We start from the raw sequence: 17,758 nt of genomic DNA on the forward strand, positions 1-17,758 counted from the left end.
AGTGAAGATTGCTACACAAGTTTCATGGTGGGTCAGCTGGTCAGAGAAGGAAATGCTGGGAGAAGGAAGATTTCTGAAGCTTGTGGCCCAAGCATTCCTCACTGCTCTGGCTTGAATATTGTTAATAAATGCTGCCTTTCACATACATAGGAAGTCAAAGTTGGTGCTACTGATATTGGCTAGCTTGCTGGAGGAGCTAGCTTGGTACAGGCATAGAACAGAAGACCACTCTGCAGAGATATGTTGATGAAGCTTAAGGATCAGCTAAGTGGTTGAAAGCTATCCTTTACGGGTTTTGCTGCTCCAGTGCCTTGGAATTTGTGAGATGACGCATGAAGTATGTAACAATTCTTCTTAACAAAACTGGTGTTATCCAGTTTCTTTTTTGGCTTGGCAATAGGAATAATGACTTTCACAATTTAGGCAACCAAAGAGTAAAATTCTAGTGTAAGTTACTTTAGATATAAGCAATGGAGTGATAAATCTTGGGGGGTGGGTAATTAGGAATTCAGTGTCAATGCAGGAGTATTGCAGTTCACAACAGATAATTCTGAAAAGTTGCCGGAGATAAAATGTTTGAGCTCATTAAAGCAATCCAATAGAAAATTACCCTCTATTTTGTAAGATCATATGTTAATAACAAATAACGTCTATATCTATACATTTCCTACTTTAGATGCTTTCTTGTGTTTTTAATGTGATGCTGTGGTGGTGTCAAGGTCCAGTAAGTATAGTAATAATCATTACAAATTGATTACAACACTGAGCAAGAGATAGCACATTCACTGTTGTACCAATCATAGCCTTATGTGTGTCACCACTAAGTAGACAAAAATCATTAAGCATGAAAGCCAAAGGTGGTCATATACATAGTAACTCCGAGACTTAAAATGTTTCATCTTGATTTTTATGGTTTCACTTCTGAAATTTAAAAGTGACCTTGCCGAATAAAATCTCAATGTTTCTTCAATCAAGAAACCTGCCCAGGATTTTTGATCCTAGACTAGTTCCACTTAACCTGGGCCAAAGAGAACAGGTAACCCGGTCCGTTTGTTATCCTGTCCCCTGAGTTCTTTGCAGGATGCGCTGGAACTCAGCAGGTGTAGACATGCCCTCTAGTGGATCTGGGTGCGCAACGACTTAGGTTCAACGTCTGCTGTGTCTGGCTTGACAAGGATTATTAAACTCAATCGTCCATCAAAAGTGACCTGTTGGGGGTCCGGATTAGGTGCTGAGCAAGTGAAAAGTTCAAGTGGCAAAAGAGAACCTGCGGCTGAAGGTAATGCCCGTTCTTCAGCTTCCATCTGGGGACACGAGGCTTTCAATTGTTCCAGCCTCTCGGGTTGCACACTTGAACGGATGCGAAGCCCTCCCCTGAGCTCTCGGAGCTCTTGGCTCTCTTTGCACGCGGGCGCTGAGGCAAACCCCCATCGTGATGGAACTTTGGGAAGTGGCCCCGCGGGGCCCCGCCCCGCGGTCAGCGCAGAGCAGCCGTAACTGGCTTGCAAGTGAAGCCGCAGGGTCCCCGCGTCGTCTGCCCAGATTGTGACGGTCGCCCAGCGGGAGCGGCTTCCCACCGCATCGTCGGGGCGCTCAGACACCTCGGGGGCCCAGAACATGGCTGCGCCTGCCCGCTCGGTCCGGGCCAGCGGCTGCTTCCTGAGGGCGCGCGGCCGGCGCGGGGGAGCTGGCAGCTCTCCCACGCTTGCGCCCGGCGGGTGGGTAGAAACGCCAGTCACGTCTCCGGGGTGGACAAGGGGCCGCCGTAGGGCAGGTGGGGCCGGGGCCAGCGCCCCAGCCAGAGAACCTCGGGGCGGGCGGTCAGGCTCCGCTCATTTCCGCCGTCCGTGCCCGGGCGTGCATGTGCGCCTGCGCGCGCGCCCCTCGCGGCGGAAGTGGTGGCGACAAAGCTCGGTCCGCCTGGGCCCGGGCGTGCGGGGCGGGCCCGGGGTGCGGGGCGCGCCGGGGCGGCGGGCGGTGGGGAGGGCGGAGCCCAGGAGGCGGAGGCGGGAGCACACCAGCACAGCCGCACCGAGCCGCCCGAGACCAGTCCCCTCACCTGCTGCCCTTCCCGCCCCGCCCGCCCTCCCGGTTGCCGCCCCCACGCCGGGAGAGGCGCCCGTCTGGCGCCGCCGCTCGGCGAGCCGCTCCCGCGAGCCCGCGGGTGAGTCCCCCGCAGCCCAGAAAATGGGTCTGGGGCTTTGGGGGGGTGCCCGGATTACCTCTTGTCCCCCGTTTCTAGAAACTTCCAGGTCTTGGGGGCGTCCGGGGTACGCGGCTGGGGGCGTCTCCGGGGCGCTGCCCCGCCCCACCGGCGTGAGTCGGGGGATGCGGGCAGCCAGGGGGCGGGCGCGGGGCCTGGGGGGCGGTGGGCGGCGGTCCTTCCCCGCACCCGTCAGCGCCGCTTCTCCGGTTTCTTTTGCAGATGCTGCTGCTAGGGGTGGTGGGCGCAGCCGCGGGTCGCGTGGCCGGGAGAGGGGGTGACGGCCTGGGATTCCGGGGGCCTCTCTTCTTGCCCTCCTCTCCTCTTTCTTCCCAGTGTGGCCGTGGCTGACACTAAAGACTTTGTAGCCATCAACCCAAGTGCAGTTTCGATGGAAGATGAAGGTAAAGGCCCCCGGCAGGCGGGTTGCAGCGCGGAGTTGAGGGTGTGGTGGTTGGCTTTTAAGTTGTCTGTCTTTCGCCACCTTTTTAATTCTCTGATTTTATTTTTTCCTTTGTGAAGTGTCCAAGGAATTGCTTTCCTAGGATATCTAGCTTTTATTTTGGTAACATAGGGCGTTTCGGAAATTAAGGTTCTGTAGGGTGACTGAGCTTGATTCTGCTTTCCCGAGGAACCTGCTTCTTTAGCTTAGGGGATGGAAGGGAAGTTTTCATTTCAGATGGCATCTCTGCATGTTTCCTTAGTCTCTGAGAGAGGAATCACTCCAGGGGAAGTGGAGATGGGGAGGGAAGGCTCTGCATTGCATCCCTGTATATTTGCCTATCAAGCCTTGATTTGGTGTAACTGGATTCGTTTATAAGAAAGAAAACGATTTTTTATTAAATGCAGCTTTGGGGAAAAAAAATTCGTTGTTTTTCAGTTCACAAAAATCAATTCTGATTTTAACGAAATATTATGAGGTGATTTCCTTTCTTAAAGTACCTCCTCATTTCAAAACATGCTTTGGGAGGTTGACAGTGGAACCTGTTTGTCCACTATATGCTGCACGTGCACTGGATTATCATTCACATGTTACTTGATTCCTTTGGCCTTATAAAAAATTTAATGCTTTTCATACACTGATTATTTTTTAAAAGCATTGAACAACTCTGAATCAATGTTGTTGTTTTTCCCCTCCTGAAACAAGCACACTTATTCTTTGGACTGACTTCTGACTTGTGTGTGATAATCTTTTTTCATTTATTCCTTTTTTTTTGAGTGGGGCTGTAAGTTGCTATGAAAGATATTTACAAATTACATTTTGTTTTCATGTATCTTTGGTTTTTAAAATCTATATCTGGTACAAAGGAGCTGCAGTTGGGCTTGCTGGCTGCTTTCTAATTTGTTTTTCTGTTGTTGAAAATGTAAGCTTGATTGTCCTAAGTAGGACTAGTTATTTTAAACTAGACTCTTCTTATATGCGATAATCTGTTTTGCTATCTGAGACCCCTGGGATATGAGGGAAATATGATGAAAGGCATGATTATCTTGCTTAATTTTACTCTGGATGGATAATTTGTGGAAGACATTTTCTGAAATACTCATGTATATAACTGCAGCGGACTTTTACTGTCTAACTGGATCTTTAGAAACAGCATTCGAAAGCAATGATTTTTGTCTGGTGGTATGGAAAATCAGTTTTCTGAGGTTTTTTCTACTTTGTCTTTTAGTTTATAGATTTAAGGAAGGCAGATCCTTTCTGTAAAACAGACAAAGGATATTAAATGCCTTCATATACCTGTTTCTTGGTAGTTGAATCTTAAATAACATGTTAAACTTGAGCTTCGGATTTTAGAATGTTACCAGATTTAAGAGTGTAGCCTAAAGTCAGTGGATTGTTAGATGTTGCTTTTCTGTTTCTTGATCTCTTAGGAAAAGGAGCATGACTAATAAAGCTGACTGTCATTGTCTGTTCAGGTGGGAGGGAGTGGTTGTGAGATGGGAGCATGGCGCACGCTTATGTCTGAGTCTCTGTACTCTATGGCCAAATAATGATTTGGCCTCATAGTAAAAGATTATACAATTCTTAAAAACTAGTGGAGGTTTTCTGCCTCATAATGATCGAGGCCATTTTTGTCAGTTTCTCATTACCATAACACTTCTTTTTCTTTTCTTAAACATTTTTAAGAACTTGTATATAGCCTAGAAATTTTCAAAACCAATTGGCCATTTTGAAATACATAGATTACTGTCGCTTTCCTTTTTACAGTTAGTATTCTCTTTTATATGAGATATAGTAACATCTTAGGGGTGTGAAACAAAAACAGACTGGAATTATACCTTAACCACTAAAAGTTGTGTGATTTTAAGCAAATTAACCTTTCTAAGCCTCTGTTTCCTCATCTATAAATCGGGATTGATAATACTTAGCTTACATAGTTAGGAGGGTTAAATGAGAAACTGTATAAATTCTCTTGGGAGAGAGGATGGCTAGCATTTAAGAGCATGCACTGTGGAACCAGGCAACTTGATTTGAATGCTGGATCCCCACTTACCATCATTTGGCCTTGGGCACATTAGTAAAGCGTTTTGTGCTTCAGTTTCTTTATCTGTGAAATAAAGATACTGGTAGAACCTACCTTATTAGTAGCATTTAGGTTGTTAGCATTTAGAATAGTATCTGGCATATATAGTAGTGCTCAATAAATGTTAATTGTAAATAGCCTAGCCCAGTGTTTGCATACTAATATGCCACCTGCCATTAATGTTGTTATGACATTGAATGTTTTTTTGGTTAATAAATTTATTTATTTATTTATTTAGGGCTGCATTGGGTCTTTGTTGCTGCGCGGGCTTTTCTCTAGTTGCAGTGAGTGGGGGCTGCTCTTCGTTGCGGTGCGTGGGCTTTTCGTTGCGGTGGCTTCTCTTGTTGTGGAGCACGGGCTCCAGGCGCACGGGCTTCAGTAGCTGTGGCTTGCGGGCTCTAGAGCGCAGGCTCACTAGTTGTGGCGCATGGGCTTAGTTGCTCCGTGGCATGTGGGATCTTCCCGGACCAGGGCTTGAAGCCGTGTCTCCTGCATTGGGAGGTAGATTCTTAACCACTGCGCCACCAGGGAAGCCCATGACATTGAATGTTGAAAGGGGGTACAGTAGTGGCCAAAATGCTCTGTGTGAAGTTTTCATTATTAGTTAGGGAGTGGGTGGAGTTAAGTGCAGAATTTTCTGTAGTGTAAGGCTTTAAGCCCATAGAGAAGTTGGGGCTCTACCAACAAACCAGAGGACAGTGTAGAAAGAGACAGGCTTGGATTTGAATCTGAATAGGTAATTTTTTTCCTCTCCTAAATATCTCATGAGTTACTATGTTTCTAAGCTCTTTTAGCTGCTGAGTTTTCCCATCTGGAAATGGGATAGTGGCCTCTTTTGGAGGGTGGGTGTGAGGAAAGAATGAAGCCTGGTATGTAAAGTGCTGAGAAGGATGGTTGATGCACAGTTAGCCTGCTGAGTGACTGAGTGATTGCTGCTGTTCCCCAGAAACAGAGACTCCTCCAGTAGGTGTGTAGGTAAGTTCCGCCTACCTCTAGGTGTGCATAGGATGGAATTGCTAGTGGCCCTGGGAGCGGGAGCCCAGAGGTCCTTAGGGAGTGTGCCGTGTCTACAACTTCGTCCATGTGGCTCCTTTCAGCCACGGTGCTTATTTCTTTTGGTGCTTCAGTTTCAGTTCTTCTGGACCTTTCTCCCATGGCCCATTTAAACTTTCTCGGCAAACCTTGATCAATTTTTAGCCTTAGCCTCCAGGATGCATCATGAATACTTAGAGTCAGTCACTAGAAGTATCTGAAGTATTAGTTTCCTGGAATTTCAGGGACTGGTTCTAGACTTCCATTCATGGGTTAGGATTTTATCCACATCCTTTGGAACTCCTTTTTGCATGTTTATCACAGATCTAAACAGATACCATTTAGGAATTGGAGATGCACAAGTAAATGGCTTTTTTTCTGATTTTTAAAAAATTAATCATTTGTATGTTTAAAGGGATGGCTTATTAGAAAAGATATTTCTAGCTGGAGAAATTTGCAAATAATTTCTCCTTCCCAGTAATGGATTTTTTTCTTTGGAATAAATTTGGTCTGTTTCATAGAAAAACCACTATAAATTTAATGCACATGAAACTATTTAACATAGCCTTAAATATAGAAATATAATAATCTTCAAGATTTTAGGACATGCTTAATTTAAGGTTAGAAGCATGGCTAATCCATCTAGAATAAATTCCCCTGATCTGTTTGGATAGCATTTGAAAATGATAGTATGTTTCTTTACACTTTACTTTTTAAAATAGTTTATTATTCAAGTTCAAATTGTTAGTCACTAGAAATATGTTAAGAAAAGATTATGTTAGGATAGTTGGAGGAACTGTAAGGAAAAAAGGATGGGAAACCATATTAATTGTATTTCTTTAACTAAGAATAAGAAACCCGGTTATAAAAATATTTTATATCTTTAGGTGTGGAAAATATTTATAATGTGTGCAGTTTTGTTGATAAAATAATATTCTTAATCAGTATTTCTGGAAAAGAGTTGAAACTAAAAGATCATGTGATAGCATTTGATAAACTGTAGTAATTTAACCCAGAGGAAGGATGCTGCAGAGAATATTTGTAAGTAGTAGTCTCCTGACAGTTGAGTCCTAAATACATGATTTGTCTTAATGTTTTTATTATTCATTTAATGTCAGTAGAACTCAACTCTGTTAACTGAAGCAGTATCAATCAGAATAGTCTCCTAGGGAACATTCCCCTTGGAGCTCAAGGCTGATTTTCTTTTGAGATCTTGGTTAACCTTAATCTGTTTATTAACAAGGTTAAATTTCATTTTAAAGCTGGAAAGAACACCTTAGCTTGATGGTAAAGTTAGCTGGGAAAATTTTAAATTACACCGTTGTTACATGTAACATCTTAAAGATCTCTTTGTAAGTTCAGAAGTTCCTCCCATGTTTACTTTGTTAAATAACAGGTTCTTTTTATAATGATTTCAGGCATCAGTTGTGACAAGATTATTTTTACAGTTTTCATATGGACAAGTGTTAGTAAAAGGCGGTAAAGTAAAAACTGGTTAGATGAACTCTGGGTTAATGCCATCATTTCATACAGGAAAGGATTTCTCAGAAAAAAAAAATGTCAGGCCATCAATGCAATTTCCTTTATATGGCTGGTATTTATATGCATTGGTTAATATGTTTTCCGTCTTCAAGGTTTTAAGTTAATATTGACAAAGGTATACATCTTAGAATTACAGTCATTCCTTAGTATCAGGGGATTGGTTCCAGGAACCCCACACATATCAAAATCTGAGGATGCTCAAGTCCCTTATACAGAATGGTGTAGTAATTTACATATGGCCTGTGCACATCCTCCCTTACACTTTAAATCATCTCTAGATTACTTATAATACCTAATGCAATCTAAATGTTATATAAATAGTTGTAAAAAACAATGTAAATAGTTGCTAGCATGCAACAAATTCAAGTTTTGCTTTTTGAAACTTTCTGGAATTTTCTTTTAGTGTTTTTGATCTGCAGTTGGTTGAATCTGCCACACAGAACCTGTGGATAAGGAGGGCCGAGTTACTCAAATTGTGTTCAGTTAGATTAGTTTAGACTAAGCTTATTGGATACATTTAGAAAAAAATTGAATGAAATGTTACAAGGCTATCATAGGTTATGGACAGAGAAAGACAGTAATAGCAGGGGTCAGAAACATCATGTTAAGATGGTTGTAACTGGGCATCTAATTCAATTTCAATCTCTTTCTTCCTGCATCAGATGTTAGAGAATGTGTGAATTGGAATTATGTCTTTAATATTCCTGTTAATGAGAATTTCTTGGTAAAGGGAGGTCTTTTGGCTTGACTTTTGATCATTTCATCAAGTTACTGACCTAAACTTGTGTCCCCCAAGAGGAAATAACAGAAATTTAGCACAACACATTCTTTTTTTTTTTTTTTAATTATTTATTTATTTATTTATTTGACTGTGTTGGGTTTTCGTTTCTGTGCGAGGGCTTTCTCTAGTTGCGGCAAGCGGGGGCCACTCTTCATCGCGGTGCGCGGGCCTCTCACTATCGTGGCCTCTCTTGTTGCGGAGCACAGGCTCCAGATGCGCAGGCTCAGTAGTTGTGGCTCACGGGCCTAGTTGCTCCGCGGCACGTGGGATCTTCCCGGACCAGGGCTCGAACCCGTGTCCCCTGCATTGGCAGGCAGACTCCCAACCACTGCGCCACCAGGGAAGCCCGCACAACACATTCTTTATTCTTTCAGAAAACTCTGAGACGTTGAAGGATCCTTGTAGAAATTATTTTCATTTATTTATTTAGTTACATAAAACGAATAACCTGATAAAGTTGGAATAGCAGTAGGACCCTGACACTGAATATATTTGCTACTGTGTACTGGTGTTTGATTTCAGTTCTTTACAGGAAAACTCAGAAATAATAAGGTAGAAGTATTTAGGATGTTACCCATAATACTTTCCTTGATCATTATTTTTTTGAAACTGTGAAGTATAAATTAAAACTTTTGATTAGGTTGTGAATTTCAGATAGTGGATTTACAGTTATTTTGATTGTGATGTCTTAAAGTCAAAAAGGACAAAGCATTTCCTAAGAACCATTAATATAATGAAGTTCTGTTCTCTGCCCAGGAGAGAGATCAACTTTATTTTTTAAAAAAATATTTATTTATTTATTTGGCTGCGCTGGGATTTAGTTGCTGCACGTGTGATCTTCGTTGCTGTGTGCGGGATCTTTAGTTGTGGTGTGTGGGATTTTAGTTGCGGCATGCGGGATCTAATTCCCTGACCAGGGATTGAACCTGGGCCCCCTGCATTGGGAGTGTGGAATCTTAACCTCTGGACCAGCAGGGAAGTCCCGAGAGATCAGTTTTAAAACAGATCCTGGATTTTTTTCTCATCTTAAAGCCTTTCATTTACAGTATAAATAAATTAACGTTTTTGTGCTGTATATTATGTTATGAATGTGTTGTATATATATGTAAATATATATGTTTGTGTGCAGTTATTTCACTAGATTTTGTTTGACCATCTGTTTTAGAGTTTCCCTAGTGGAATGTTTGCTGTACCTACCTCTGGGTCTAAACATTGGGAGGGGCAGAAATGCTAGTTGGTTCAAGCTTTCTTTGGGAATCTTACCTCACTTCCCTCTTGAGTGTCAGTTCTCCATTCCCTTGGAGCAGGCAAGAGTGGTGCATGGCACAAGTGCCAGAAATAGCATGTGAGCCACTTTTTAATGGCACGTGAACTAATCTCTCATGTGTCCTTTTCTTAATGCTTGTCAGGGCTGCTCCTTACTGCGAGTTAACATCTGAGTGAAAGTGTCTGCGATGGGACGGGAAATTTCAGTTTCCTTTCCCACTCCAGAAAAAGAGGATGTGGTCTTTGCCGACTACTCTTTGGTATCTGCCAGCTCCCTACCCTAGAGGTTGGTAGTTCAGTTATGATATCTTGATGTATTATTCATTATTAATTCATTTGAGGGACCAAGAGAGGTGAATTTCTTCTGATTTCTACGGGTAGTAGAAAAAAGGCAGGGAGTTGGCCTTGTGTCTACATTAGAATGATGGGAATGGAGGGTAAGGATGGATGAGAGAGACATTTTATGCCTAGGCAAAACTGGCGGAGCGTGGGCAGTATCTTGATGACAGGGAATGAAGGGGAGGGTTGAGTCAGAAGTGGCTGCAGGCTGTTGAGCCAGTGCAGACGGGTGAGTGGAGGTGCTGCTGACTGGCTGAAGGGGTGAGCTCACGTGGGCGCTGGCCAGAGGGAGGGTGTTGGAGGTCACACTGTCTGTGTGTGGAGAGAGGTTTGTTTTAAAATCGAACACCACTTGGGCTAGAAGACCAGGGTTCAAAGCAAGCTCTTGAGGGCAGAGACCCTCAGTTGTCCCTAATTCAGTTTGAAAAGGGTCTGGCACGTAGCCCTTGTCCATTGAATGAAAATACTGCCTTCTTCACTCTAACTCAGTCGTTCTCAGCTGGGGACAGTTTTGCCCTCCGTGAGGCATTTCCAGTGTCTAGAGAGGTTTTTGTTAATCACAACTGTGGGAGGATGCTTCTGCCATCCAGTGGGTAGGGGCCAGTGATTCTGGTAAACATCCTGTGATTGACAAGACAGTCCCCTGTCCTCACCAAAACGAAGAATTACCTGGCCAAATGTCAGTGGTGCTGAGATTGAGAAACATTGTTCTAGCCAAAGGCAAGGAAGTTAGCTCCTCTAAGCAATGATTTCCTCACTTATAAATAGATAATAATGACTCTACTTCAGGCATTTTGGGATCAAATAGGGCAAGATGTGTAAGTGCCTGGCATGAAAAAGCTGCTCAGGAAATACTAATTTCCTTTACCTTGGTTGATGAATAGATTTGAGGAAATTATTTTTGTCATTGGTCTTTTAAACAACTTCTGATTTCAAGGCTTCACATATTTTTCTGAGATGCGTGGGATGCCTAGCAAAACTATAGTTGCGTTTATTATCTTAATGCTTTTCTCATGGTTTCATCAAATTATATTTTTGACTCTACTTTGGCTTGGGGTTTGAGTATTTCATGATTTGTTTCTATCAGTAGGCAAAAATGTTAAAATCTGGATTAAAAGTTTTTACCTACTAATCATGTAGGTTAAATTCATTATTTTACTCGCTTTCAGAACTTTTACTATTTGAAAGCAGTATTATTGTTCTTTGAAATTAAGACTGAAGTGTCCTGAGTTACTTGTTTTGGAAAATGCCAGACCTCGTATATCTGTGATGTCCTTTTCCTTTTTATCCATTTACAAAATTTCAAGTAGGCTCCTCTCAGAAGTCAGCACTGTCCTTCAGATTTACTTATTTAGGGTGTGGATAGGTGGCTTTCTTTTGCTTGTCAAGTACCTTTTTATTCTCTTGTAAAGTGTGGACATTACCACCGTCTGTTCCACTCATGTTAGGGACAGGACACATGTATTTTCAGTTCTAATACAAGAGACCATTCCCTTGGAAATGCATTCTAATCATAGCCTCACTGTGTTTTAATGTTTATTTACATGTACATAGTTGTGTGGCATTCTCATTTTTGAGGAGTCCTTTGCTGGTACTTTGAGGAGTCTTTCCTTTAGGAAAAAAATCAGTTCTGTCTCCCCATGCATTAATTTTCCCATCTGTCACATGAGATTAATAAAGTAAAGCTGATTTTGTGGCAGCAAAGAAATTCTCATTCAACTTAAATCTGTAGGATTCAAAGTGGTAGCTTTTGATGCCATTAAGTTGTCTCTGACCACAAATTGCTGGAAGGGCTTACACAGCTCCCTGTTGTACCTGTAGCCCTCTAGGTCAGGTAAGTACAGGGTGTGAAGAAGGCCACAGTCATGTCTTTGATTTCATAAGGGGTTGGTTTGCCATAGTCTGTAAAATTAAGTCCATCAATTAACTGCTGCTTGAAATGAATGCCATTGGCGTAGGAGGTAGTAGGAGAAGGAATTAAGGAATCTACCATTTGTTTGTATGGTTGAATTACTGGCTAGTCCATAGATTTCAAGGACAGTGATTCCTTTAACAAACGAGGACCACAGTCTTTTAAATTCTGGTATTACTGGTAAAATAATTGTTGCTAGCTGAAGGCTTTAAAAAATAGTAGTTGTATGTTTAATAATAAATGTAATTTTTCACTTATAATAATTCATTTGTAATTAATACCTTCCTCTTGTGAGGAGGTACTTTGAAACTGCAAACATCCTGCACCTCATCATACTTTTTTTTTTTTTAAATAAATAAATTAATTTATTTATTTATCTTTGGCTGCGTTGGGTCCTCGTTGCTGTGCGCGGGCTTTCTCTAGTTGCGGCGAGTGGGGGCTATTCTTCGTTGTGTTGCGAGGGCTTCCCATCTTGGTGGCTTCTCTTGTCGCAGAGCATGGGCTCTAGGGCACGTGGACTTCAGTAGTTGTGGCATGCGGGCTTCAGTAGCCATGGCTCGTGGGCTCTAGAGCGCAGGCTCAGTAGTTGTGGTGCACAGGCTTAGTTGCTCTGCGGCATGTGGGATCTTCCTGGACCAGAGCTCAAACCTGTGTCACCTGCACTGGCAGGTGGATTCCTAACCACTGCACCACCAGGGAAGTCCCTCTATTGCCTTCAGCTTAAAATAATCCACATGCCAAAGTGGCACATCTTGGGGAGACCTGTTAGAACTCCTACACTCTCATTCCTTCTATATTTATTAATTGCAGTTCTACTGTTAAGGAAGAATTGTCCTTTTTCCTCCATTTACCAATGGTCCAATTATTTATTTACATGGATCTGTGGATATTTATTTTACCATATGGGTTAAAATCCAGTGCTTTGTTGCTCAAATTGTTCCAGCTTTGGTTATTGAGAACACATTCAAATTTGCCTGCTGTGTCCTTTCTACAGCGTACCCATCATTTTGTGAGAACTAATTCACTTTCTGGTACCACAGTGCGTTCCCCATGCGTCTCATGTTTTTCCTGTTTGCACCAGCCATGGAATCAACCATTTTTCCAAAGGAGGCAGATTCATTTTATTGGAGAATGGTATCTAGAAACCAAGATTTGGGTGCCAGGTGTGCTCAGTACTGTTGCGGTGTTACTGTTTCTGAGTCTTCTTAGTAGACAGAACTAGCAAATACATGTATAGTGATACACATTTGTAATTTACATAAAAATATATTTTTATTTCGTTATCTGTCCATCTACATGTAAATTAAAAACCATGAGTTCATACTGATGCTGCCAGTTCCAATCCCATACCTCAGGGTTCATTCCAGTTCCCCCCCCTCCAGCTTTTTCCCTTTCCTTTTCCTTTCTTCTCCAGAGGTAAGAAATCTATTCTCATCCACAGTATATTTACTTATTTGTTCAATCTTTGTGCACACACACAAAAGTAGTTTCAGAATTGCTAACCTTTTCCCCTGTGAGAAACACATTAAAAACATTTTTTTTTCTAGTAAGATGAAGTAATTACCTATATAGTTTTCATCGTTTTTTTATGTGTTTTTGTTGTCTCAAATTAATTTTCCCTTTTTATGTTGAGTTTGTTACCAAATTGAAGTTGCTATAGTTATTTTTTCTACTTTTTTTCTCCCTTTAACCTTTATGCTATAATAAAGTGTTTAAGAACCTATTCTGATAAAGAGTTGCAATTTTCTGAGTCTGTCACCTTACTGAAAGTTCTGTGTACTTCTGCCTTTTTGTTTCTGGTAGATGGCAGGTCTAGTGTTGATTAACTCCCTCAGCTTTTGTTTGTCTGGGAAAGTATTTGTCCTTCATATGTGAGTGATAAGTTTGCTGGCTAGAGTACTCTTGAGTGACAGTTTTTATCTTTCAGTGTTTTTTTTTTTTTTTTAAATTAATTAATTAATTAATTTATGGCTGTGTTGGGTCTTCGTTTCTGTGTGAGGGCTTTCTCCAGTTGCGGCGAGCGGGGGCCACTCTTCATCGCAGTGCGCGGGCCTCTCACTGTCGCGGCCTCTCTTGTTGTGGAGCGCAGGCTCAGTAATTGTGGCTCACGGGCTTAGTTGCTCCGCGGCATGTGGGATCTTCCCAGACCAGGGCTCGAACCCGTGTCCCTTGCATTGGCAGGCAGATTCTCAACCACTGCGCCACCAGGGAAGCCCTCTTTCAGTGTTTTGAGAATGTCATTCCATTCCCTCCTGGTTGTAGAGTTTCTGCTGAGAAATCTGTTGGCAGCCTGAGTGGGGTCCCTTTCTAGGTTACCTTTAAAATTCTTTTTTTGTCATTGATTTTTGACAATTTTAGTATAATATGTCTTGGAGAAGGTCTTTTTGCATTGAGGTAATTAGGTGTTCTCTTAGCTTCATGGGCTTGTATATCTGGTTCCTTTCCCCGGGTCTGGGAATTTCTCAGTTATTACTTAAATAAACTCTCTGTTTTCTTCTCCTTCTCTTCTCCTGGGATACCTGTTACCCTAATGTTGCCCTTCCTAAAAGAGTCTGATAGCTCTTGTAGAATTTCCTCATTTTTAAAGTGTCTTATTTCTCTTTCCTCTTCTAGTTGTATCATTTCTAGATTTCTGTCTTTGAGACAGAAATTCTCTCTTCCATATGGTCTGCTCTATTTCCAGTGCTTTATAATTCATTCTTCATCTTGTTTGAGTTCTTCAGCTCCAGAATTTCTGTTTGGTTCCTTTTTAGAGTTTCAGTCTCTTTGGTAAAGTGTTCCTTCTGTTCATTAATTTTATTTCTGAGCTCATTGAAGTGCTTTGAGTTTTCCTGTAGCTCATTGAGTTTTTTCATGACAGCTATTTGGAATTCTCTACCAGATTGCAATATTCTGTGACTTTAATTTTGGTTTCTAGAGAATTGTCCTTTCCTTTTTTGTGGTACAGCGTTACTGTGGTTGTGCACGGTGCTTGATGAGTTGTTCCTCTGCCAGTGCATTTGAAGTGGTGACCGCCTTTCTGCTGGATTCTGAGCACTTTACATCCTCCACCACCTCCGTCGGAGGTGTGGCTCCAGTGCCCTCATTATTTCCTCTTGTGCCTCCGGAGTTGTTGGTACCTTGCTTCTGCCAGTGTCACTGGTGTTACGGTGTCGCTACCTGGTGGTGCGCCCCAATGGTGGGCTCGTCGTTTGCATCCGGGATCCCCTGAGTTGCAGGCTACGCTGCTGTGGGAGGGGGAAGGAAGGGGGTGGGGGGAGTTAGGGTTGCACAGACGCCTCTGCTGTGTCGGGTGTTGTAAGGTGTGAGAGCTCAGCTACTGCAGGTAGGGTGTGGGGCGTGGAGATATGGGTGCTTCAGTGGCTGGAGGGGTGTCGTCTCAGGCCCCACAGCTGCTGCTGCCCAGTTAATCTGGGGACTGCTGAGGCTGGGAGGCTGGAATTGTATTGTGTGTACTGCCTCCCCTGCTACTACTGGCTTCTCTGGGGCTGAGGGCTCAGCTGCTGAGGTGGTAGAGAGGGCACTGCAGGCAGCACCTCCCCTGTGTGTTCCAGTCCACTCACCTTTATATGTACTAATGTGTGGAATTCTCTGGCGTCCTGGTGTGTTGGGCAGAGGCACCTTTTGTTGCGTTGTGGCTGTTTTACTGGTTGTAGATTGAAAGGGAGAGACAAAGGGAGCTTTTCACTCTGCCATGTTACTGATGTCTGAGAAACACGTTTTTAAACTAGAATACAGTATTTGTCTTCAGCTTTACAGTACACAGTCTAAATCTGTTTTCCAAAGTTACTTAGGCTAGTTCTTTTCTTCCCGACCTACTTCTGTAAGGTTGTGTTACTCATTTGTAATAAAATTATGTTTATTAACTGTTTGTATTCTCTTTTAGTTTCTTTCCACATCCTGTTTGATTTTTAATTTTTTAAATCTTTTGAAGTAAATGGTGATCATATCCCTCCTCCATATCTGTAATGAATATACCTTCATAAAAGGGCTGGATTTGATTAAATTAGGTACAGCTGTAGTGTGCTTTGGCTCATAGCAGTTTACTTGAAAGGAACTGTACTCTGGGGATCATTCTCTTGGGCTTGCTCATCTGGTTCCTTAGTTACAGCTCTCATTTCTACATCTGCACTTGGAAAGTTATTCTATGTATGGTACCATGACTATAAGTGCTTGAAATCAGTCCCCCAATTAACCTTCTTTATTCTGGATGCATAGTTTTAGACCCAAAGTCACCTACAGACTGAATACTAATTCTTTAACTGCTGGGGTAAATCATGACTTAAATTATTTTGTGGATCCTGTCCTTTACTGTTTTTCTTTTTTAAGATATAATTCATGTACTGTAAAATCTGCATTTTAAAGTACACAGTTCAGTGTTTTTTAGTATATTCACGAGATTATGCATTCATCTAATTACAGAACATTCCCATCACCCCCGAAAGAAACCCCTTACCCATTAGCAATCACTTACTGTTCTCTCCTTTCCCCAACCCTGGCAGCTACTAATCCACTTTTTGTTTCTGGATTTGCCTATTCTGAATATTTCATGTAAATGGATTCATACAATATGTGACCTTTTGTGTCTGACTCTTTTCATTTTAGCGTGTTTCCAATATTCAGCCATGTTATAGCATATATCATTTCATTCTATTTTTTTTTTTTTTTTGGTTAAATAATATTCTATTGTATGGTTTATGCTACATTTTGTTTATACATTTATCAGTTGATGGACTTTTGGGTTGTTTCTACTTTTTTGGCTAATATGAATAACAATGCTGTGAACATTCTTGTACAGGTTTTTGTGTGAATATGTTTTCAGTCTTTTGGGTGTATACTTGGGAGTGGAAGTGCTGGCTTATATGGTAATTCTATGTTTAATTTATCGAGGAATCCCTACAGAGGTTGTGTCATTTTTTTCATTCCCACCAGCAGTGTGTTGAGGGCTCTGATTAATTTCTCCACATCCTCTCCAACACTTGTTATTTTCTTTCTTTTTTTAAAAAATTGCCATTCCATGGGGTATGAAATGGTATCATATTGTGGTTTTGATTTGTATTTCCTTAATGACTAATGGTATCAAGCATCCTTTCATGTGCTTTTTTGGCTATTTGCATACCTTTGGGGAAATGTTTATTCAAATCCTTTGCCCCTTTGATTTTGTTATTTGGTTTTTTATTGAGTTGTAAAGATTGTCTCTGTATTCTGGATCCTGCGTAACAGTATGTACTATACCTGGACTTGCACAGGCATACAAACAGGTTTGTGCAGAGGTGTTTACTGCAGCAGTTATAAGACCCTTATCAGACATAGGATTTGCAAATATTTCTCTCATTTTAGATTGTCTTTTCACTTTCTTTTGTGTCTTGCAGCACAAACTTTTAAAATTTTGATGAAGTCCAATTTATCTATTTTCTTCTTTTGCTCTTTGTGCTTTAGATGTTACAGCTAAGAAACCACTGCCTGCTTCAAGGTGATAAAGATCTGTGTTTTCTTCTAGGAATTTTATAGTTTATAGCTTTCACTTGATTCATTTTGAGTTAATTTTCATATATGGTGTTAGGTGAGGGTCCTACTTCATTCTTTTGCATGGAATATCCAGGTATCCCTGCACTATTTGTTGAAGACTGTTTTTTTCTCCATTGAATTGTCTTGGCACCCTTGTTAAAAATCAATTGACCATGAATGTATGGATCTATTTCTAGACTCTCAATCCTGTTGCATTGATCTATGTCTGTTTTGATGCCTGTACCACACTGTTTGGATTAGTGTAGCTTTTGTAGTAAGTTTTGAACGTAGGGATTATGAGTCTGCCAACTTTGTTCTTCTTTTTTAAAGATTGTTTTGTCTATTCTGAGCCCCTTGTATTTCCATATCAGTCAGCTTGTCCATTTCTATAAAAAAGGCAGTTGGAATTTTCATAGGCATTGCGCTGACTTGCCCTTTACTTTAAGGATGTAATGTTCTTACATAGGTACAAACATAAGAAGATCTTCTTGAACATTTGGGTGTCATTTTATTCTAGGTAACTGTACAAAATGGCTTTAAAAGTTTGAGTTAGTAATATTTTATTCCTCCCTTCTTTGCCCTCTTCTCCAGAGAATAACTTACTTAGTGGTTGGCGGGCAGGGTTGGGGGGAGCTGTATCAATCATTCAA

The 17,758-nt window shown here is 41.6% G+C and overlaps 1 protein-coding gene across 7 annotated transcripts in view; it reads left to right on the forward strand.

Moving 5' to 3' along the window:
• The window catches only part of ATP2C1 (ATPase secretory pathway Ca2+ transporting 1), a 117,928-nt gene that overhangs the window by 12,119 nt on the left and 88,051 nt on the right, over window positions 1–17,758 (forward strand). Inside the window, exons 1-2 of one of the 7 annotated variants that reach the window (XM_082459240.1) lie at window positions 1,595–1,718; window positions 2,426–2,607. The exons of 1 other annotated variant lie outside the window; for it this stretch is intronic. In XM_082459240.1, coding sequence (XP_082315366.1) covers window positions 2,602–2,607 — 6 coding nt within the window. In that variant the 5' untranslated portion in view covers window positions 1,595–1,718; window positions 2,426–2,601. 5 more of the 7 variants (XM_082459242.1, XM_082459238.1, XM_082459239.1 and 2 more) reach the window with 5 other exon arrangements.

The sequence above is a fragment of the Balaenoptera physalus genome, assembly GCF_965194825.1.
Source record: "Balaenoptera physalus genome assembly, chromosome: 4".
Lineage (NCBI taxonomy): Eukaryota > Metazoa > Chordata > Mammalia > Artiodactyla > Balaenopteridae > Balaenoptera > Balaenoptera physalus.